This window comes from Pagrus pagrus, assembly GCF_965226575.1.
Source record: "Pagrus pagrus genome assembly, chromosome: 9".
NCBI classification, from domain to species: Eukaryota; Metazoa; Chordata; class Actinopteri; order Spariformes; family Sparidae; genus Pagrus; species Pagrus pagrus.
This window is the reverse complement of record NC_140193.1, coordinates 13008166-13033201: the sequence shown is the minus strand read 5'-3', so window position 1 is coordinate 13033201 and position 25036 is coordinate 13008166. Positions and strand designations below refer to the sequence as shown.

The window sequence follows — 25036 nt, the reverse complement described above, 5'->3', positions numbered from 1 at the left end:
CAGGAAGTTACATTTTGTTGAATTAATTCGCCTGCTGTCTTAAGTTGCTGCTCAAGCTGCTGAGCTCTCATGGCGACCGTATATTTCTCCTGATAAGAATGAGGATGCTTTCCGATTTTGACATAACTAATTGGAACATGTAACATTTGGTTTCAGCCTACAGAGAGCGGTACAACAGACTTTCTTCACTTCTTTAGGTGCAGATTTAAGGTTCCTCCGCTTTCATATTTCTGTTCTTTTGTTGACATTTCTGAATGTATACTGTTGGCAATATATACAGCAACACTACAGTAAACACATTGCCCTGTTTCAGAGTCAGTCTGTTAGATTCTTTGATAACCTCTGGTACCAAATTGTTTGATTTCGTGCCTTACAGTACATATCTTGTGTCCCAAGAAGATGTATTGTGTTGTGTGTGTGTGAATGGGTAGTTGCTGGTGTACAGGAGAAAGCTCCCTGATTTTAATTCATGTCCAGTGCAAACACAACACACACAGAGAGCAGACACCACGTGACCAAGAGAAAACTTCATTGTGTGCCAGTGAATTCTTACAAAGCATAAACATGTGTAACAGACTGTGAGAGTTTGGGATTATTGCTATACAGAGTTAAATGCACCATTTTAAAATGCAGAGCAGGTTCAAACACACTCAGTTTGAGACATACGGTACACACACACACACATAAATCTAAATATATATAAACAGATCAGCTGTCATCAACCTCAAACTTTAAAGCTCCAGAGCTTCAGGCTACAACTCGTCTTCTTCTCATCAAAAAAGGCTTTCCCTCATTACAGCAACCTTATCGACAGTCGTTATCTACATTTTTACTATGATGTAGAGTTCCGACATTTTAAATCTAAAACAAAAATATTTGAATTGAAAACAATTCATTAAAAAGGCACTTGGCCAAACGTTTGGTATTATGAGAGCGCTGAGAAGTTAAAAACTTTAACACAGAGGACCTAAAAAAAAGAAAGAAACTAAACCAATGATCATAAATAACAGATAAAAACACTGTTAACACCAGCTGTGTGAATACCCTAACTGGTCAGCCTTTATAAGACAGGTACATGATATAACTAAAGGTCTTTAATGCTTTAAAGCTCATTTGATAAGCCATTAATAAGGATAACTTTTGGATTACCAGGTAGTTAAACATTTCTCTGGCATGTATTTATGCTCCTCCTGCGTGACACTTTTTTTGTGTGTTAGTTGTTCAGCAAGTTTCCTGTAAGGCTCTGTTTGACCTCTGACCTTCTGAGAAATATCTGCAGAGAATCTGGTCCGCATTACAGTTTTTAGCAACGTATTCATATTTACATTTCAAGACTTGAATTACTGTAAGAACCTATGTTCTTACAGTGATTATTAATCAGCTGTACAACCTGGCAACCCAAAAGTTGTTTGTTAATGGTTTATGATTCATGAATGTGATTTGGTAGAGGTATCTCCCGCCACTGAAATAAGTCGGTTTTACAAAGGGTAGGGAAGGAACTTTAGCTCTGCTGGCTGGCCAATCTTTGCTCGTCATCTTTCTGCCGGTAGTGGAAGAGGCTGGTAGTGTCGAGCTCACCCGCATAGCGAACAGCCTCTGCAAACAACTTGACCACCTGATACACACAGAAACAAAAACATTGAGCTGAAGCAGAGACACAGTATGTAAAGGCTAACTGAACACATCACTTGTGTGATGTTTACCGACCTGGTGATTGGTGATGAGGGGAACGCCGTGGTCGACAGCCATTCTGCGGATGGCGAAGTTGTCCTTTAAGTGGCGAGTGTTGTTATTGGGCAAGTTCACCACCAGGTCGATATGACCCTCGTTGATCAGTCTATGAAGACAAATACAATTAGGGTTATTCAATCAGAGCAATAAATGTAAACAATTTAAAGGTGCACTATGTAGTTTTGGGGAGGATATTTTAATCAGAAGAAAAAAGATCTTTATTTGACTGATTTTTTTATGCCTAAACAAACTAAATAAACAAACTCTCTTTGTTTGCATGACTGAATAAACAAACTGACCTTAAAGGACAACACAATTTCATACTATTTTACTTTGATTATATTTGGCGGACCCTGCCACCTTTCTAGCTCCAAACAGTGTTCTGGGGACCTTATTTTCCTCTGAGAACAGCTTGTTTATTCAGTTATGGAAAAAATATTAAAATTCTGAGTTTGAATTTCTTCTCCAAAACGACCTCCTGTTATTGGATAAAGTTGCTTCTACTGTGGATCAACAGCTAAGAGCACAAACATGGCCCCCGCTAAAATAAACCAAATTTTAGAACAGATAGAGCTTTAAATGACGTGAAAGTTTATTTTTTGTCACACGAAACTTGGAAAACATATGTGAACACCTTGCAAAAAAAAGGGCTATAAACCTTGTGTGACCCACGACTGCTGCCATATTTGAATACATTTTGTTTCTCTCTCTGTCACACACACACACAGTATAGCCCTGGCTTCTGTGTCACCTTTTTTCATTCGAAGGCCTTTGACAGACAGCCTCGAATTAGAGCTGAATTCTAATAAAAAAATATGGAGAACAGACAACAAAGGTCATGTTCCTCTCTATAAAGAATTGGCCTCTATGCCACCTCGCACAGCTGATGCAAGCCAGCCAGCCTTGTGTATATCTGTTTATGTGTGTGTTTGCGTGTGTGTGTTGTCTGGGTGTACGCCTATCAAATTCCTTTTAAATCCTCGTCTTCACCAGATGATTTCTAGACATATGCTCCAGATGGCTCCATCGTAACATGATCATGACTTGTTTGTGGAATCATTACCTCAGAATTGCAGTCACACACGGCCGGCTACAATTACTTTAAGTTTCATGCAAAAACGTTCGAGAAGTGTTGTACCTTTGACAGCTGACGGTGTCTGATGTGCATTGTTTTCTCTAAACATTAACCGGCTGAAATGCAGTCAGCTTCACTTAAAGTGAAATCGACTAAAATGATAATTAAGGTCGTCCGAGTTTTTGAACGCTAAGGAAGTATTCGTTATATTTGGTTTAATTTGTGGCCTGAGCTAAAACCCAAGATGCTTCAGCTGCTTTTATGATATCCCCAAACTTGACTTGGCATTGATCTGACATAAGACTTTCTTCATCCTCCTTATTCAAGCCCTATTTCTGGCTAATGCAATGGCTCTGGACTTCTAAGTCTGCTACATCTTCTTTGATCTTATCAGCATATTACAGAGATAATGAAGGGGCTATGCCCTTAGATCTTAAGGCAGTATCTGATTAGATATTAGATAAGATATCCCAATTCTGAATCTAATGATTCGCAATTTATGTATAACTTAAGCCTTGCCTCGGGAAACCAAAAGAAAGTCTTCGCCTCAGAGTTTCATGTCCGCTGCTTTTCTATGTTTGTGAATGTGTCAAACAAAAACATCCATTGAGTGTCAAAATTAATATTCCCTGACCTCTGAATACTGGGCAAACTGGTGTCCCCTCCCTTCTGAGAGGGCCAGGCAACAGGAGTAGCAGGCACATCATTGGCGCACAGCCAGGCAGACGTTGCTTCAGTAGCATAGAGCTAGAAAACAGGAATAAGGCAACATCACAACATATTCAGAATGTCAAAAACAAAATTAAGGAACATCTTTTTAATAAGGGTGGAAGAATAAGAACAGGCAGCTCCATCAACCGTAGAGGGAAAATCTGTCTGATTTTCAATGACAAGTCTGGGCTGTAGTGTTTGGAACATACAAGCTTTCAGCGCTCACTCACCTTGAATCCCTCCTCTTTCAGCTGGTGGGCTGTAGCCAGGAAATTGGGTCGGAACGAATGCTGGGATGACGTGAGGGGAGCAGAAAGACAAAAAAACAAAATGCAGCCTTATAAATACAGAGCCAAGACATATTTTGTACAGTTCATCATGACGGTTTGCTTTAAATTTCCTCTTTTTAGATCATTAGTCATACGGTGCAATCGTGATGTCTTCAAGCATGATGGTAATTATGAATATAGATGCATGACTACTATACGTGTGTGTTAGGTAATCATTACAGACTAAAACTTCGTTTACAGACAAAATAAAAAAGACTTGATGCCTGTAATGCCACAGTCAATATGATCCAGGACCATCTTTGCCTTCTCTCAGGATACTCAGGTTTGTGTCCCGTGTGGAACTTACCATTATGTTTATTTATTTATTATATATGTAAAGTTTTTTTTTACTATTTTTACTTGGTTAGGTTTAGGAAAAGGGTTGAAGTTTACCCTTTTACGTTAACCATGTGTACTTCTACCACGTCTCTTTCCCAAGTCAAATTAAAAAATGTGATTGGTTAGTTGGAACAAAAGGGAACCACACCAACACCTCCAACTCTTCTAAAAAACACCTCTAACAATTTAAATCGTGTTCCTGGTGTATGATTGGAAGTGCTGAAACATCAGCTCCAGAAAACAATCAGACCCCTTCACTTTTTGTTGCATTACAGTAATGACTTTGATTTTATGATACATGGCAGTCGGTGTGGAGCAAAAAGGAATTGCAATACGTATTGTAAATCTTAATAATAGGTTCCCAAATGAAGGATGAGTGATGTGGACTGAGTGTGATGGAGCAGCTTTTCTAACTCTGGACTCTCTGTTGTCCCACTGAACACCTGAAATGTCAGAAAAACTCAGCCAAACGTAACAGTTGCACTTTTTATATTTATTCTAAATCCTCTCCTTTCTACTCATTAAAAGGATAAGTTCACCCAAAAATGAAATATTCAGTCATCCCATGAGAAGGAAAGTGAAGTTTTGCAGTCCACAACACATTTTCTGTAGCTTCACAGCAAAACAGCGTTGCAGCATTCTCCTAAACAACTGTTTAGTCGGTGGAAACTTCAACTGACTTTCTATCTGCGCAAGGGTGAGTACATGACAACTGAATTACATTTTTTGGGTGAACCTACTCCTCGAGGCCCTGGTAAAAGTCTCAATGACACTAAAAAAGTAAATAAAGAGAAGAAGGATGAAGGAAGATGTTGGGATCGAGTTCTAGGAGTGTTTGCCAAATCAAGTTCTGGTATTTGTTGTTTATGTTAAGGCTGCCATCGTAGTCTAACGCTAACTTTATTCTCCATCTGAGCTCGGTGTGGCTGATGAACGTGCAAAACTATGGTCGGTCCATTGACCTCATTGATGCTGGTGGAGAAAAAAACACTAGCACTTTAGATGCCTAGTTTTGAAATGTGTTGTATCATCACATCGCTAGTTTTTGACTTTTTACAGTAAAATGTCTTTGACCTGGAATTAACAGCTCTGTATCTTCCTGGGAAAAAGCCTCTACCAGCTTTGCACAAATTTCTCCATTTCTGCCTCGCTAAACTAAGTTGATGTGGAGCACTGATTAAAATCTCCCAGGCTCTCTCAGATTTTCGGTGAGGTTAATTCGAGTGCAGGTTTTTGCTGGGCCGCCCAAGGGCTTTGGAGATTTGACCCTGAAGCCACTCCGACATTACAGTTGGAGTGTGCCAAGATTACAGTGATTCTGCTTTTCAAATTAGTTTTATAATTTCATTTTATTTTCAGTTTTCCTTTTCTGGTGAGTATTTCAATAACCGGTTATTATTACTTATGCATTTTAGGAGCATTTTTATGACTTTATTATCAAGTCAACAGAAGAAAGATGACAGCTTTAAATTAGGCCTATATGAACATAAAATTATGTGCAAAAAAAGTGAAGAAATGTACAGATAAAACTAATATGGTCTTTTTTATATTGCTAGAACATAAATCCAAGAGTTGATTTGGCTTTGTGACAGGTTTAAGGTCATAACTGTAAATATTGTATTTGTCTCACAAACAAGACAGGATGTAAAGAAGGAATATGAAATAAATTTATGTTGTTACACATTGAAATGACCCGACCCACTTTATGGATTCCTGCAAACACACTGAAAGTGCTGAAAGCTCCTTTGTGAGTTTTCACAGCTAATTTGCAACTGATTATGCTCAAACTGGGTGCCCTTCAGCTTCGTAAACAATACGCTTGCTAAAATTACTGCTGTCTCACCCAGAATCATTGTGATGTGGTTTGATATCTTTTGTATATTCTGCAGCCTACCTTTAATAAGTCTTATATGACACAGTTTTCTAATTTGGTTTTCAATTTTGACACAGAGCGCCTGGGTATTGGTACAGAAAAGGTGCCCTCTAATTAAAATGACAGAGGCAAACAGTGAGAATTCGGAAGGAGTGTGACAGTTGTCGCCGTCTTAACTGTTGTCTTCCAACTCTTGTCAAAGTCTCTCTCTAAGATTGTAGCTACATACGTATGCTATGAGCTGTGCTTTATGTTCTCTTCTTCGTAGTACATCATTTTTGCTGTTAGTATATAAAAAGTTAAGGTCAACACACACACCGCCAGCATACAGTATGATGTGCATGAAAGCACCAGCATCCATTACTGTCTATGTAGACTCATGCACTGGCCATTGCAGGCAGTTGCACATTAACTCTTCAAGATACACTACAGTTATGTCTTCATATGCCGAAGTTTCCAGAGAAGCTGCAACTTATCAGATTCACTCCCTGCAGTAGCACATTACAGCTATTGTCCTTTTCCATCAAGTGTGTTCTGTGAGCACAAAACTGACTTGCTAAGTTAATTCATTAGCAAACAGCAGCTTATTTTTACAACATTAACATTCATTTGGAGTCATATTTTGGGCTACTTTTTGAATCTAAGCCTAATATTCCCACTAGTTTTAGGTCTGTTTTGTTAGGTCTCCACAATGTCCTGTGGCAAATGTCTGACTCTTAAACAGCTAAATGCTCCAAGCTGCTACCTGTGTTGGTTCCTTTATGGTAGTGGGCAGATAGCATTCAGCAAGTTATTAGGGTTTAAGGGTGGCGAGTCAGGTGATAATTCTCTGCAAGTTTGTCACAATGTGTCCCCATTCACAGTAAACATGGCTATTAATCAATTTAATTGTTAATATAGATAAAACTGGTTATAGCAGCTTTATTTATCCTAACCTTTTTGTCTTAACAGCAAATTCTACTGTAAATGACATGCACCAGTAGATACAAATCAAGCTGCAAGACATGTTGCCATTATAAAGTTGCATTCATCAGATTTGATGGCATATGATGCCCAAAATTTAACTGAAGTCCAGCAGCGCAGTTGCAGCACTTGGTACCGCTCCTCTAATATCAGTGTAGACTGGCAGAGTAGGAGCATGGGTTGCTAATGTTAGCCTATAAAGCACTGCTGGTGGTCAGATAATGAAGCACTGTTCTTTATTATTACTTGATTGATAGTGTGAAGTTGTGAACATCTTGCAAACTTTCATGCTTTCCTATCTCCATCAGATTTGGGCATTTTGATAATACCAGCATGTCCACAGCAACACAGTTGAAGACAGCATAGTGGAAATGATCGGTCACATCTGTTTACATAAACGCCTTCAACGACTGCTGATGAAGTGTGAGGGTCTTGAAGGGTTGTCCCATTTCATAGGGGGAGATTTCAACCATTATTCCTTGTAACTTTGTTCTGAGGGGCAAGGAGGCAATCAAAAACAAAGGGTAGGGGTAAAAATTGGAAAAGCAATTGAGCCCTTACACACGTTTTGAAATGTCGAAGACTCCCTAGAAAAGCCTAGAAAATCGTTGCTGGACAACCAATGAATTGGTAGAGGTATTTTGCCAACTGGGACGGTCAACTGGAACAGAGCATAACAATCAAGAGCCCTGACAGACAGACATTTCCAATACAGGACAACCACACCAAAAGAAAATGGAGACACAAAATAAAAGTGTCTCTGTGCTTGTTAAAATATACCGTATGTAGCCATTAGCTAAATTTGCAGGAGGAACATTGCACCATGGCAACAGTCTACTACAAGGGAGTCTGCATACTACCGCCCTAAAGCTGGAGGCCTCAAAATAAAGTAAATCGAATTAAGTCTGTTTCAGTCTTCCTGGCACAATCTTTCTTGTGCAGATTGGCGGTAAATCATATCTGTGTTGCTGCGTGTTCTGGTCCTGTCAGCCTAAAGGATTTCTGCTTGTCAGCCACATTACGGTGCACAGGTGACCTCAGGTACTTGCCTTGAAGTGGACGTGTTCCCCAAGAGCACCAATTATACAGCTAGTGTTGTGAGTGCTTTGTTAGAGCTGCATTAGTCAAACCGGCAGTTTGGCAACCCAGGGTGGCAGCACGACTTAATTACCAAAACTCATGTAATGTGGAGTCATTAAACAGTGAAGTGCTCAGGCTTACATTTTGTTCTTTTCTGCTGCTGAGAAAGGAGAGGGGAAGTGTTTTTGCAGGAAGTTTATCAAGGGACAGCGATTCAAGACTTCTTTTGAAGGAGCATGTTTTTGTACTAAACTTGTTTTGTCATTTTTTGGGAGCTGTTCCCCTTTGTCTGTGTATTTCTTCTTATCCATTCAGGTACTGTATAAGGGGCATCGCCAGTTCTGATAGCTGATACGCATTTTAATCTCTGTGGGTCACTTTAGAGCTGTTGTCTTTGTTTTACAAGAATTGTCAGGTATGGCATGAATCAAGGTGCGATTTGGTGTGAAACAAACTGAAAAGTGCCAGACTGGCATTGTAAGAAGCGGATAGCCTGAAAGATTTAGGCCATCTGTTCAGAAGACACCTCACATTTGTTGTCTTGTGGGCAGGAGGCACCAAAAGGAAACACAAACAGGAGGCAAGTGGACTTCCAGATGGCTATAGTCTTACCTGAATCCCAATCAGGATGCCCTTCTGCGGTAGCTTGAAGCCTGTGGAGAGCATAGCCTTCAGGAAGGCTGAATAAATGTTTGGTCCAAAACACGCTACCTGCAATAAAACACACAAACAGACACACGTTACTTACTTCAAATTAGATGGGAGAAATAAACTATGACAAAAATTAACACAAAAATGGGGTTGTGTGTTCCTGAGGGACTTACTTCTCCAGTTGAGGCCATCTCGCAGCGAAGCACGGGGTCTGCATCCCTCAGCCTCGGCCAGGAGAACATGGGGGCCTGGTGACAAAAGAGAAGAGGAAGGGATTTGTTTTGACATGCTTTTGATGTAACAGCATATCACAACATTGGTCCTACATCACCTTGTTCAGCTGTAAACAGAAGTTACCTCAAGTCACAATGTCATTTGGTCACCAAAAAGACAGCTTTCATGACAGTGAACCATTTTCTATGACTGTTGTGTACGTACAGATTCAGGTTGATTGACCATGAAAAGGGGGAAGTGCAAACTCATAAATACTGCAAAGAAATAGGCCATCGATAGAGAATCATTTCCTACATAAATGGCAGCAGTCCATTGGAATAATTTTAAGGATTTTACAACACTGCTGCCACCCAGAGGTGACACAAAGCTTGCATTTCTTTAAAAAGTAACAGGTGAACTAAAACTGTGACAGTTCTTTAGTAATGAATTAAGTGTTTTCCCCCAGTCATTTCATTTTGTCTCTTGCAACCGAGCAAAAAAACAATAAATCTTTTTTTTCAGATGGATTCAATTAAACAAGATGTGTGAGCTATATGGGTCTGGGGAAAAAACATGGATATACAGTATAGGGAACGTGAAATATACCAACTATTTAATTTTATGACAATTGTTGACATGCACTTGACTGCCTCTACTGTGATGACATTGACAAAGCCCACCACAGACAATGTGGTTGTGTTGTGGTTTTTGTCTATCTGATGTATTTTTAATGTCTATATGTTCTGTGCCGTAGCACAAATTGCCTCTCAGAGGACATTAAAGTTTTTCTAAGTCAAACCATGAAACTTTAAGGGCACATCAGAGAAAACGGTACGGTAACACATAAAAAGTTTAAGATGTAAGTAATACAACGGTTGGTGTGGACAGACTGAAAAGGGGAAAATATGAAAAGAGACGAGGCTTCCAAACTGCAGGCCACCAGTCGCTTTAACAGCCCGTCTCAAAACCGAGAAGAAGGTGGCCCCGAGTAATAAAGCAACAGCAGGGTGAGCCAGAAGAGAAAGCAAAAGACTATACAGAGCGAGAGATGACACAGAGGAGAGAAAAAAATAAGATAAGACTGAATAAAATGACTTGAATAAGAGGAGAGAAGAAGAAGAGATGAAATAAAAGCAGGGAACAACAAGAGTAAAAGAATGAATGTAAAGACAGGAGAAATAAACTGAGCAATTAAAGGGGAAGAGAATAAATGAATAGAGGAAGAGAAAGATATAAGTTTATAAGTAGAGATGCAGAGAAGAGAATGATTAAAAGGAAACTGCCTGTACAAGAACAGAAGACAATAGCTCCTCGTTATTTTATTACAGACAAATTAAGAATAGTGGGCCGCCATGTTCAAAGCCATTCTTATTTCTCCATTTAAAAAACAGACAACTCCCATTACCTTGAAAAGAGAGAGAGAGAGAGAGCGAGATGGTGTGGCATTGTGTGGTTCATGTGTACGCACACACACACATAGAGGCAAGGGCCACTAGGGGGGTATTCATCCTTGAAGCGGGCTATCTAATCAGCTGGATGTAATGTTCGCATACTAATGTAAGGAGGGACGAAGAGCAGGGAATGCAGACGGGGAACCAGCATCGCTTATCACGGCTTTGTTCAAAGAGTCAGAGAAAAGACGGAGAAGTGTGCGGAGATAAAATGGCAGAATGTAACCAAGACAGAAAATGAAACAGGGGGAGAGGAGAGCGAATAACCGTGAGAGGGAACTTTTGAATGTGCAATAATAGAGACAAGAAACTAGAGTTACAAGAAGAGAATGTGTGAAGTACAGAAAGTAAGTGACGCAAAGTGAGTAAATTCCCAAAAAAAGGAACTGTAAAATATTCCAATAAAGAAAGGAACCCCGTACTAACTACAGAACCAGATCTGGGGCGGCCACTTCAAATTAAAAAGCTAGGAAGTGGAAACAACCACAAACAAGAGCCGCACATGAAACACACAGAAACCCTACACAAGCCTTCATGAGCAGAATTATGAAAACCTCAGTAGTCTCAGTTATAATCGTTTGTCCTCCAATTGCAACAGTGTGTCTCCGCGACAGAATGTCTGTGACCGTCACAATAACCAAAGCTCTGTAACTACAACACCCTAACACGCACACAAACACTACTTTCCCCATCTCCCTGTCCCACACCGACCGCCCACTCCTAAGAGACTGCAGAATTGTGAAGCTCCGCAACATGAACAATGTTATCTTGGGGCACCAGCTGAGCTCCAGTGGAGAAGGAAATAAATAAAGTAAGACATTTCCACATAACATTGTTGCTCGCTGTCGTTGTTGTTGTTGGAGGCGGAAGTGGCACCTGTGTAAATGTCTTTATGTTTGCAGCTGTATTTAAACGAACAACATTTGTACAGAGTTGTGAATGGCAATTCCATTTTTTTCCGATGCTACAAATGACAGATAATTTACATTGTAACAAAACCAAGGAAAGGCTCAATTTCACTTTCAGTAAGGACCTACAATACCAATCTTTAGCTGTCCTTGCACACCAATTCTAAGACATTGCTAGGTGGTTGCTAAATCAAGCTTCTAGATGGTCAATGCTAGGTGGTTGCTAGTGTTTTGGTGGTTATCCCATGTTGTAGATAGTTAGCTATAGGTTGTTCAGCTTGGTTCTAGGTAGTTCCTAGGGTGCTGCAGGTAGGTTCTTTTGGCAGTGCTAAGGTGTAAAGCTAGAGGAGGTTTGATTGGTTTGTTTGTGTACTATGTGAGTCCACATAGTACACAGAAGTAGTGCTAAGGCTAGCATTAGTGCTAGTAGCAGTAGTTGTAGTCCCTCAGTTTGTGCAGGAATTGGTGGGATCCCATTTAACTGTAACTGTACCTTTATATGATTACATGTGACAAATTAACTTTGATTAATGAATTGATCTAGTGCTTCTTCTCTGACAGTTGTTCCCACATACTACAAAGGCAAACCCTCCAGCTTTAGAACTGGTTGCTGTGACGGTCATGTTTTAATGCCCAATTTCTGAATAAAATGTGAAAATTGGGATATAAAGCAGTTTCAAAAGTTTTAACATTCCTGTTCCTGCAGGTGAATTCACCATTAACACCTGCATTGTACTGGAAAAGTAGTCTGAAAAATCTAAAGTAAAAGTAAACCTCAAAGAGTTTGGCGAACAATTTAAAGGTGGAATTGGGTGGAGATAAAATTCTGTCAAATGACTCCAATCTTCTCTATGGGGAAGAGAGGTGTAACTGCAAATTTCTAAAACTATATAAGAAATTGCCACCAAAAGTCAAAGCCGCATATATCAGTGAGCAATATTTTTCAATGTATCATATAGGACGATTGTGTGGCGGAGACAAGAAAACTAGGTGAGATTCTCTAATGTATATTGAAAAGAAAGTAAAGTAAAAAGCATTCCATTAGAAAGGGTGAATTTACTATCACATTAAGTCAATCAACAGATTAACAGATAGATACTTCTGCTTTTATTTGGGTAACATGTGGGTGGTATTAACATGACCTCCTCACTTTAAAGCTTTTATAGTAATGCAAGGCCAGTAAGATTATTCTAGCAAATGTTTTTCCTTAAGTCATTGGGCTCACACGAACGTCTCTATCTCCAAAAGTCGCATACCGTCCTTCACGCCATGGTCAAGGGGACAAAACATCCAATGGAGGAAGTTATTTTTCTTCAGACGATAAGTGTGCACTGGGGAGTGACACCAAACCACAAAACCTGTTTCTCCTTCTCAAATGTTGTTTTCGTTCTCGTCTTCCTCTCAGCGTCATAAATACAACTGTGTTATTGTTCCTATGAGTTTGTATGTAGAGACAGAAATGACACAAAGGGGACTTGTTAGTGAAAAGAAAACATTGTGCCCTCAAACGAGGGAGAGTTTGACAGAAAAAAGAGACAGCAGGAGCAACAGAGTGAGGTTGAGGAGGAATGAGACAGATAAATGAAGATCGTCTCTCTGGATTGCAATGACTTGTGCCTTGTGACGATACAATGAGGACAGGGAGGATGAGGGCTGAGATGGAGTATATTTTAATGGCACACACTTCAGGCTACGGAGGCTGGATACATCACCGTGTGTTTACGGAGTGGGCTTGATTTCAACGCAGCAATAATGCGTTAAACAGGAAGAAATTAACTACAGTCGCACTATTTCATTAAGCAATCGTCGTGCATTCTGGCAGGGTTTCCAGCAAGGCCGTATTAGTCAGGGGGTATGAAGTCTGTATCATAGACTCCAAGTAAACTCTGGAAGTCTTTTAAGCCTGGCGCCTGGAGTATTCAGAGCACTGATTAATATTCCTCACCACTATGCAGACTAGAAATTGAAAACTTTAGGTGGTGGGGGAGAGTGGGGGATTATGCCTGCGTGATTGGCTCCAAACTACAGCCATTGTTACAGCAGCTCTGTTGTAATTAGAGGGAGAAATTACTTTGGAAAAAATAGCTTTGGAACAGCTGGCGACACGTAAACTCTCTCACATCCAATCTAAGAGGTAAGCCTCCCAGCCGGTATGAGAAGGCACCTACTACTCCCCCCCATCATGCCTAGGTAGAGGGATGAAGAAGTAATTGCTGTCTTTGTTATGTGATCCAACAGAAGCGGTATAATGGTAACCTGCAGTACCTATTAAGAGATCATACATGTAGGGCTCTTTACATATGAAATAATTGTCCAACATACCTTCTTCATTAGACTGTAAGAGGCTCAGACACATGGTTATTAGGAGGTGTCAGGAAAATTAACCAAACAAGTAGACCTCTGCACTCACTGTTCTCCAATTCTCTATATTTACACTGCAACAACATAGGCCTGTCTGAGTTGAGAGTAAAAAGTATGATGCATAATGAAGCTCTCTCATGGACAGGAGCTAAAATTTCATTGGAGCATCACAGTGTCCTGTGTGTGGATTAATTTTAACCCCTAGCAGAGCAACACCTGCTGACCGCAGAGATACTTGGGCAGCAACTTGGCTGACCCAGGGTCACATTAGTCGACCAAAAGGTCATTTTGTGAGTACTTGGGGCTGACCATAAGTCATGGGCTGACCAAAGAAGCACTAGGGCTCACTAAGAGTGCAAATGGTCAACTGGCCAAGGGGCTCTTGATCAGCTGTAACTCGGGCTGCCCCCAAGTCACACTTACGGTGCTTTTCCATTTGCATTGTTGGTTGTGTCGAGTCAAACAATGCTGTTCTGATTTATGTTTCCATTACCACTTTAACCACGTCAAGTTGAATAATACCACCCCCAATCTGAGTATCTTCCACCCCCAGCTTAAGAACTACCTTTGCTAAGGTAGGATAGTGATGCGTTTTTTGAACATTGGATGTAAATCTGGTCTAGTAGTAACCTAAAATAAGAGTATGAACCTGTAAATAAGCAAATATGTCTCCTCTAATCTAAATTTCTTAACTTGTGAGCCCATTTTGGCTACTTGCTTCCTATTACGTGAAATTTTAAGAGGTCCAGTGAGGTCAATCTTTGGATCATTCCATTATAGGTTATTATACAGGTTTATGGCAACAATATACAGTACTGTCGAACTTCTAGTTGGGCAGTGTGGCCGAGAAAGTAGTTTCACAAGAGAAAAGGCCCTCTTCACAACAGAGCAGGAAAAGCACAGGTGTTTCTAATAACCTTAAAGATGGCTCCATTCTGCACGACACAAGGACCCTGAATTATCATTCATTTTATCATTTCCACCCGCGCTTTTCTTACTGTGACATGTCATAAATAAATAACATCCGTGCTAATCCAAAACCTATGTTGAATAAGGACAATGAAGACTGAGAAAAAAAGAGAATATAATTATTTTGGGTGTGCAAACCCTTTTTTGTACTTCACAGAAGACATTTTGACATGTCACACTAGTCCGCCATGATTATTATCTCTGGTACTTACAACTGCATCAGAGCCCTGCTTGCCCTGGTGCTAAGACAATTTAAAAGGGCAGCTCATTGTATAGCATGCTTTTGTTGAAGCCACAAGTCAGAAAAATCCACACCCACTTATAAGGCTATCAATTTATTTATCCATACATCCATCCATTCTCTCTCTGTGCTATATTAAAACTCAACATTGCATAAAATAAATAAAGAAAGCCAGTCAACCAGTTCACAGCATTAAACAGTTATTTCAGTCTCTCTTCTCACCTTGATGCCGACAAAGTCGACAGGAATGATGGGTTTCTGCAGCGAGGGCAGGCTGGCCTCATCCAAAGGCTCTCCCACCATCACTTTGGTTGCCACATTGATGAAGTCCACACCGATTGTTTTTGATACAAAAGGGAAGGAGCGCGATGCCCGCAGATTACACTCAATCACCTTAAAGGGGTAAAAAATAATCAAAAGACAAACACGTTCAAAGCAGATATGTTAATTATAAATGGTCCAACATACTCTGCAAATGGTCAGACTGTCTATGCGTACATTTCCTGTTCCATCCAGTTCTGCAAATTATTTAACACAAGGTGATTTCACTTTAAGGAGGAATTGCATTTAATGCAACCAGGTGTGAAAATGCTGATATATCATATAGTCATACCCTGAAGGAGTATTACTTACCATGACATCATTGCCTTTAACCAGAAATTGAGTGTTAAAGGGCCCCGAAATTTCAAATGCTTGCGCGATTTTCTGGGTGGCAATCTTAACCTGAATGGATGGAAGAAAAACACACACATAATAATATATATAAAGCTGTCATGAACAGTTATCCATCTAGCTGAAGGATCAAACATGTTAAAAACACCATACACAAAAACAAACTGTATACTTATCACAATATGTACTAAGTAAGCTGAGAAAAGTGAAGTATTTTAACTAAGTTATGGATGAAAAGGCACAGAGATAACTTTAGACAGATACCGTAGATAGAAAGATAGAAAACTTAGCTAGTCACATACTAACTTCATGGCATGTTTTTACACTCAGTGCTTGGAAGATTTGCATAAATCATGATTTGCATAAATCAGAGAGAAGGGTGACTGCTTCTACTATTGTGTATATGCAGAGCTTTTTAGGAATCCAGCTAGGCTAGCTGACAGGCTAACCTCACTGGTCAAAAACACCTACAAAATGATAACATATGCCGAAACCCTATTTACAAAAAAAAAAGGTAAACCATGAATATATACAAAAGTGAGCTGTGAAAAGCGGATCTACGTCACGCTACACTATACGAGTAGAGAATATACACAAATGTGGCATTTTTCTTTCATAATTCATTTTCTGGTTTAAATGCACACAGCATATTAGTGGAATATCAGTTGGCCCAATAAATAAATTATAGTATAATTGAATGCTGAGGGTGACTTTACTGACCTTTTCTAGCGCCCCCTGGCTAATCATCTGGGTTGGAAGCATTAGGGTGGCATCTCCTGAGTGTACCCCGGCATCTTCCACATGCTCCGTTATGGCATGAACCAGAACCTGGACGGACACACAATGATTATGTCACACTGACAGTATTTGCATGCAGATCAGCGCTCTGATAAATCCCCACTCAAGGCAACTCATCTTTTGCAGCCTTGCTCCTTTCTCTGATGACAACGTTTCAGACTAAGAGGCAGATGGCCTCCAGACATGATGTGTTTATTATACCTACAATATGTCACATTGTGAAATAGTATACATAAATGCAGTGTCAACGAGTGCAAGCGAGTGTATTTGGAAGAACGCTCATTGAAAATCCGCTCTGGACTGAGGGCCTGTTTTTGTTGACGGACTAGCTCAGAAACAATGTATTTTCGATATGCAGTGTCAAAAGAATAACTTCCCACATTTCACCCGCAGGAAAGGAGATTTGTATCACCAAGCAACTCCGTGCAAGTGTGTGTATGTGTGTGATAATGAGCTGCCGTGTCATTAGCTCATTTAAACTGCTGCTAACCACAACATTCATTAGCACTCTTCAGATAGAGCCTGTAATTAATACGTATTATCTCTGACTTTTCCTCTCTCCCACACATATACTCACACACACTTATACACACACGCAGCCTGGCCGGGAATAATGAGGCCTGTTTGGTATTCAATGAATGGACAGCTTGTTAATGTGATACTGAAGATAATGGAGGGGCTGCATTCAGGGAAAGTAGAGAGAGAAAATCTACCATACAACTGAATTGCCCACGTTCAAACTGACACCCTTGAAATGACTCCCACAGCCTAAACAATAGAAAAACAGACAGGGCATTCATGACAAGTACCTTGGCGGCTCTGTCGCCTGCTGCAACTTAAATGCTAACAATTATACTGTTATGTAAGTTTTTAAAAGTTACAGTGAAGTGACTTTAAATGTCAAACTGTAACGTACTAGAATCATCAGTCTGTGGTGTGTCATGCAGACATCCAGGACTCTTTTCTGTATCCTCCCTATCTGCACCATCTGGTATTTCTTTGGTGATTTCCCAGCAATCAAAAGAAAAGAAGGAACAGAATGTGTGCATACATTCACATTGTGGATTTTCATTCTACCATTCATAATAGTATGTAAGTAAACCAACTATAATCCGATTAATTTAAAGATCCCCTCCAGACGTAAGATGGATGAAAACACTCTGCTTTGAATAATCTGTGTCTGGTTTGTCTTGAACTCAATATACAGTCTAGTATGATTTTCCCACAAAATATTAAATTACGTTGTTAAAAATTCAGGTGGAGGAGGACTTTAAGATGGAAAGAGTCTGGTGATTCTCCTCCCATTGAATCACCGGACTTGCTGTGAGACCCGCATGAATTCAAGCAGAGTCAGGAGACAAGTCCTGCTGAGAAACAAACCTCACAGAGGAGAGGGGAACACATTGAAATCACAAATCAAGAGGACAATAGTTCACTTCCAACCGTTGCTCTGGAAGGTTAAGTTCACCCAAAAGAGAAAATTCAGTCATTATCTACTAACTCCCATGCTGATGGAAAGTCGGGTGAAGTCAAAGTTCCACAAAACAACCCTAACCCTTTCTGGATCAATTTGGGATCTCCGGACTTAAAGGAATTACGTCGGACATGCTGTATGGAGCCATTTCATGCTGTCTTCGGGGGGATGTTACAGTTGTTTATGAGAATGATGCAACACAGTTTTGCTGTGTAGCTCCGTTTTTTTTTTTTCTGACTACGAAACTTCACCTGACTTTCAATCATCATGGGTGGGAATAGAGAAAGACTGAATTTTCATTTTTGTGTCAACTTATTAAAAACAGGGATTTCACTTACCGTCAATAAATTAGTGTTGTTGAAAATGATGTTTAAAAAATACTAAATTGGATGTCAGTTAGAAAATAAATGCAGTTTTTTAATAGCTTCCTTATCCAGTGACTCAGTGCCTCAACATTAATACTGAATTGTTATACTACATTGAACAATTAAGAAACACCTCTTTTTTAATTTCAGTTATTCTTTTAAAAAATATTCTTATCAAAATTCAGCATTTTCTCTTTGACCACCTGTTGATATCTGTTCATTGATCACTTCAGAAAACTCTTTTCCTTCATCATTCTTGTCTTTTAGCTTTTTTCATCAGCGTCTGTGCTCTTTTGACCTTTTCTCCTCCTCCTGACTTTTTCAATTAAGCGCATGGCCCTCTTAGACCCCATTTACATGACAAAAGTTTTACTAAAAACAAAAACGTATACTTTGCATATTAAAAACCTTCTGCTTTAAGAGAAGGTTGTGAAAACAATCCTTGTGCACATGGATCTGCAAAAACGATTGAAAATACTGCAGTAGGCATGCCAGGCCAGTAGGTGTACTTTGCAATTGAATACCATAGACTAACACTACACCCCTGCACAAAAACGCTTTCTTCTACAGAGCGGTGAGCCATCACATCACAGTTTATGTGCAGCAAATCTACACTCTCCTGGAGGAGGGTCAATAAAATCAGTAGTCAACAGCACAAAGAAAACTCAATAGTCCTCCGATTGTTCTTGTTGACGCAAGGCTATTAGGCTGAAAACACAATACACATGCGTGAATTAGGGTGGTGTTGTCACAGTTTTCACAGGAATTGCGTTCTGCCAGTTTAAACAAGGAAATTAAGGATGGCGTTTATAAAAGATTACACTCTGGAACCTGGATTCAGAAGTTTGCGTCTTCCCAAAAACAACATTGTCATTTGAAGGAACAGCCAAAACCATTGTCTCATAAACGGCCCCTTAAACTTCTCCAGCCTTTGTCTGAAAGAAATCCAGGGAAAACCCTGCCCCCAAACCAATCTAATCTAAAGGGGAAAATTAATTTAGTATCACCACTTTCATTCTGCATTTTGGTTTTAATGTATTCCATTCTCCCAATCAGATGTGTCTGGGCTGTAATGTCTTTTCACAGAAGATGAATGAGATTACTTCCACTTTATTCATCTGCTGTGCTCAATATCTGTCCTACCTCTCCATTTAAAGTGAAAAATAACTGAGGACTGAATAGTGCCAAGCTACACTTATGAATAACAATGATACTGTTATAAATGAAAATATGGTCAAACGGGGTGTCAATGTAAATAAAAGACGGACAAATAATGTTGTTTTCCGGGCGGGTATGATGTATAAAATTATGTTACATTATGTAGGAGATGTATAGTCTCCTAAAAATCAGTATTTTAAACAAAAACACACTTGTGTTTAACATTACTTATATGATTATTACATGTTGTATATTTAATTGGCAAGGCCTTGAGTCTTCACGTACACCGGGTGGCAGCACCATGGCACTAAGGTCATGTTTCTCTTTTGTAATATGTCAGTAATGTCTCACCTTGCCACTCTTGGCCACAGCATCCACCTCCACTTCCCTGGCACCACGGATGAACTTAGTGATGACCACTGGATGCTCCTGGAGGAAAGACAGCAGGGCAGTTATTCTATCAGTGAATCAAAGCTGACATGGAGGGTAGTGTGTGTAGATTTTTAGCGAGTGAAAATCTTTTTATTTGGGCTCTGAGCTCCAACACACTAAATTTGAAATGAAATCTTCAGTTTAAAGTAAACTTGTTATTTGAGGGTGTTGACATAAATACAGAGAAATCCTCTCTGGTTAGCTGAGGCAACCCAGGGGTGGGAAATCTTGTCAAAGAATAATATCAAGATCTATTTAATCACAGTCACTATCCACAAACTGAATTGCGATTTTTTATTTTTTTTTAAATGCCCTGTTGACTACAGCCAGACTTAGAAATACAAATATCTATGATTTATCCATCTGCAGCATTAAGAAACAACATTAGATAAAAGATAGACTGATTTTTGGCACAAGTTCCTCAATCCTGTGTTAATTTTATGAACGGGTTAGGAGACACGCAATAAAACTGGTACAAGGGTACAATCAACAATCATCAACTAGCATGTACAAAGTTTTGCCAATTCACCAATTAAGTGTCTAAGTGTCTCAGTTTCTGCATCACACTCCAACAAAACTCGCTTCTCTTATTACCAAATGTCCAGTAGATCCAGTTCAGTAACATATTTAGTCAAAAACACAGTAATCTTTGATTAAATGGTTGGAAAATGGCAAAAAATTGCCATCACGGATGCTTTTTCATGCTTTTATCTGTTATTTCAAATTTAGAAACAGAAGTAAGAAGACATCAAATATCGCAATCTCTAAAAGGCACCTGGAAAGTAGATTCCAAGATTGATCATGATCTAAAGTCGTCAGATCGCCCACCCCTAAGGCAACCAATGAGTTCTTTTAAGGACCCAACTATTTAATGTTCTTGACTAGTTTGTTACCTGACCCCAATCCAACTCAACAGAGTCACTTGCTAAAGACAAAATGCAAGCAGAAAGTGAAGATGGCTCCAACGTAGGCCTGGCAAAGCCTCTCCAGCGAACCAAAATGTGAATTATTAATTAATCTGATTGTGACATCCTTAAATTAAAGCAGAATGTCATTAATTTAGTACAAAGAAGTGCCACTGTTCAAATAGTGTGACACAAGTGTATTGCATTATAACTCTGTTTAAACCTGTTAAACCACCATTAACTGGCTTGCTTTGGTGCTCTGCTGGTTCTAGCCCCAGGTAGGGGCCCTTGGTCACCAGGCCGCCTGGGCATTGAGTGAAGCAAAGATGAGCACACAATACTAGCCAACAGCCATGCCAGCTGGTAGCATTAGTTAATTGAAAGCAGAGGGAGAACAAACCATGAAAAAGAGTGACTGGCGTGTGCGTGTGCGTGTGCGTGTGTGTGATGGAGAGAGAAAGATCACAGGTCCTTGATTCAATACAACATTGTGAAAAGTGAAAAAGGATAATCTATGGAGGTGATAAGTCCCTCTCACATGTGCAGGCATGCACACACAGAGTTAACGCTGATCTCACCTGAGACACCTGGGTGGCCTCTTCCAAAAAGCGTTTCATCTCCTCCTCTCCGTACGCAACGTTCATAGCAGAACCACTGGTGAGACGCAAGCAGGAGAGAGAAAGAGAAAGAGAGAGGGAGTGTGAGGGAGAGAAAACAAAAGGCCACAGGAGAGGAGGAGAAGCAAGCAAACAGGAGAACATACAAGCTTCAAATGATCGTTCAAAACACTCATTATCTCTCCGTTGCATCACTATTACCATCGGGAACAAGGTCTGGAAACAGTCAAAGTAAGGAGAGAGAGAGAGGGAGAGAGAGAGAGGAAGAAGAGCAGCTATTTAGGTCGAAAAGCACTCCAGGCTCTTGAAAACGAGTTCAGAACTTAGTCATTAAAAAACAACAGATTTAGGCTAGTTTTGTTGTGGTTGTTGTTGTTTTTGATTTTAGACTGCTAGCTGGGCTATCCTCCTGTCTGAGAAAAAGGGACTGAGAGAAGCAGGACAGAGAAAGGCCACAGGCTGGGGTCAGATCTTTATTCCTTAGCTCTCTGTTGCTCGGAGGCAGACATATGTTAAAAACCCAAATGAATACTGACCCTTCATTTGAGCACCAGTGATATAGGCATATCCGTGACTTGGATGCCATCTAGTTTCTGCTTGATTGTTCACTGAAGTTTCACATGAATGCAGTAATTAGGAAGACATTTCTTTGAGACAAGTCTGCATCTGCTTAAAGAAAAAACATGACATCTTGGTCCAGTGTTGGTCCTTGAGACAAAGTGCCTCTATGAGTGAAGCCTTTTCTGAGAAGAAAATGAGTATGCATGAATATGTTTTTAGTCAGTTCAGCTTGTACTTCCAGTGGTAGCAAAAACACAAACACACATGGTTGTAGTCATGGTAGTAACACAAATACTGACAACAGACAAATTTATATTCTTCTAGCAGTGGACGATGAGAAAACCTTTGTGACATTTTTATCTTGGAGAATACCGATCCCTTGTTCCCCGTCTGCAGAAGGGGGGAAGAATTTAAAGGAACTGAGGTGAGGTGAAGCTGTCCTAATGAAAACCAAACACTAGACCTAAAATAAGACCGAGTAGGAATGAGAGTAATTTTTTCCGTGGCTAACCATATTCATGATCACTTAGTCAATGAGTGAGTTAAATGGTCTTCTCCCAACTCATACTCAACACATTTCACGGCAAGAATGACATGTTTTGTTCTGCTACAACAAATATAATTTACAGATCAAGTGGTCTGACAAAGTTTTAAAGGAAATTGTGTTTTTGCTACATATAAATATATATTTCTATTTTCTTCAGTCCGAAGAATAATCTTCAGTTCTTCTGTGTCTGGTTCCTGCGAGCCTGTTAGTGGTAATTTATTTAAAGTTATTGAAGGCTGATCACAGGAAGCAAATAAACCACTATAGCAATTGAGTTGTAAAGGGTTAGAAAATTTCCTGAGGATTTTTAAGGAAAGTTTAACTTGGTAATTCAGCACAATGATTACTGTACCTTTTTATATAGTGAATTTATTTGGGAGAAATATACAAATAAAAAGACAATACTGAGCCTAAGGGCATGTTTTGGTTTAAATAATGCCCATTTAATCAAATTGTAAACATGCACTGGATTCAGCAGGAGCAGCGCACTGTTCCATAACATGTGCAGGTAATTTTTCAGCATCTTATTAAATAAGAATTCTGTAAAATTATAAGCATCTGCAGGCAAAGTGCATTCTCCCATCACATGTGCAGCTCAACATACTGCCAACACTACTACACTGTCTGAGCCGAACAACTACATGCTTTCAATCAAAACTTGATTATATCTTAATCTTTAATGATATATTTAAGTTCTACCGGCAGATTGAAGCCTAAAGCAAAGACCTTTTTTTTGATTTTGCTTAGCATGCAAATGGATAAGTTTCAAGTAATCCATTTCCATTTGTTCTTGTTAAAGTCAACTCATTTAATCAAAAAAGGTACAATATGTAAGAACTTGCCACCTGTCGAAATTCATCCTCAAAACAAAAAGAAGGCAGAATATGACCAGAGTACTGCTGCTAACTTCTAACTTCATCTGCCGTTAGCTAGTCAGACAGACAGAAGTGCAGGCCATCGTGGGCGCTCGGAGCACCAGGGGAGTGTTGGTGTTTACACTCCTAGCACAAACCTCTTTTTTCTTCACATTCTGTTGAAAATCTCTGATCATTTTTGAATGTTTTCACTAAAATTCTTACACATTGCACCTTTAAAGTTTAACTCAATTGACAGTATTAGAGGGGTTTTCAATTATGTCTCCTTATGATATGGTGAGAGGTTTGTTTCTAACTGCATATGGCATGGTAAATAAAACTTGTCAAATCAGCCCTATATTTCCATTTTATTCCCGTTATTTCCCATAGATTCCTGTTAATTCCTATGGAAAGTTTCCCCTGAATCTGGCAACCCTTGTCCGACACATTTGTTCATCACATCTTTGATTTTCACATCCAACACCTAAACGATTCCCCAGGGTGAAGGATAATTGAACAGATAAAACCATTATAAAACAATAGCATCACAATAAATTCACTTGATGGATTTTTAGAAAAGTGATTAAGGTAATTTTCATGCTTGGGCTTATTACTTAGGTCTGACTAGGACATTTCTCACCCACGCAGGTTTGCTTTCACACAGACAGAAAGTCCTCAGAACTAGTGTGCATTTGCATTTCACTGTCTTGCCAATGTTGGCTTTTGCAGCACGTGTAAACAGTGAAGAAATGAGACAGTTTCTAAATATTTAAGCTGTGGATTGACATTTTGGAGGCCGTTTTACTTATTTAAAAAAAAAAAAGTCACTTAGCTAAAATAGCAAAACCAGAAACTTGAAAAGTGCCTGATTGCTTGTGCATATTGTATCATTGAACAGCGGTTATCGAGCAGTACTGGCAGGTCAAAGCAGTTATACTGCAGAGTAAAATGTTTTCAGAACCAAAAGGAATGATGGATTTAAGTTTGCAAGTAAGACGAGGGTTAGAATCTTGCTTTTGAGCTATTACATGAATATATTTTAGGGCCCTATGTGTGTGCATTTCACCGTTATAAAAATATGAATCTGACAAGGAAGAGGATGTTTGGTGTGTAAATGTGTGACTTTGTGCATATGTAGTGAGGCTGAGGAGAACATTGAAAAACCATTAACAAGTAAGGGAAGGGTGGAAATGCTTTTGGGATGGGAAAAGATCAGAGAGTGTTCATCTGACGCTGAGGAGAGGAGAGGAGAGGAGAGGAGAGGAGAGGAGAGGAGAGGAGAGGAGAGGCTTCCTCATTAACATTATCCCACAGAGGCGATACAATCTATATATGATAAGATCAACTCTCTTTAATATTGGTATTATTATGGCAACTTCATTATCAGGTGGAAGACTTAAATGCTGATGGATATTCTCTCTGATTTGGTAGTTTTTAATGTGACCTCCTGCGTAACTCTTGTGGTGTTCCACTATGCCAAACAAGTACAGACAGATTCCCTTTTTTTAACAACATCACAGCTTGCACGTAAAAAAATGAAAGTCTCCCAAAACTCCCTTATACACTATCACAAAATCCTGCTGGATACAGGGTCTCATCACGACATCTGCTGGACAAAAGTGTCACTGCAGATTTGAATGAGCTGTGGTTTCAGTAAGGTTCATTAATCCTCATAAAATAAAAATATCAATAGGTCTGAGACTGATTGTTTTTTACTTTCATGTCTTAGCCAACCAAGACTTCCCCCTCTTCTGCCCT

The 25036-nt window shown here is 39.6% G+C and overlaps 1 protein-coding gene across 1 annotated transcript in view; it reads right to left on the bottom strand.

The window, feature by feature from the left end:
* Positions 1-507: 507 nt before the first annotated feature.
* cps1 (carbamoyl-phosphate synthase 1, mitochondrial) overlaps positions 508-25036 on the bottom strand; it is a 53045-nt gene continuing 28516 nt past the window's right edge. The window contains exons 28-38 of the mRNA XM_084361894.1: positions 21278-21353; positions 19714-19791; positions 16288-16395; positions 15529-15618; positions 15118-15288; positions 8926-9000; positions 8714-8812; positions 3748-3807; positions 3441-3553; positions 1708-1837; positions 508-1615 (exon numbers count right to left, since the gene is read on the bottom strand). Of these exons, the coding sequence (XP_084218020.1) occupies positions 1502-1615; positions 1708-1837; positions 3441-3553; positions 3748-3807; positions 8714-8812; positions 8926-9000; positions 15118-15288; positions 15529-15618; positions 16288-16395; positions 19714-19791; positions 21278-21353 (1114 nt within the window). The 3' untranslated portion in view covers positions 508-1501. The remainder of the gene's footprint in view (positions 1616-1707; positions 1838-3440; positions 3554-3747; positions 3808-8713; positions 8813-8925; positions 9001-15117; positions 15289-15528; positions 15619-16287; positions 16396-19713; positions 19792-21277; positions 21354-25036) is intronic.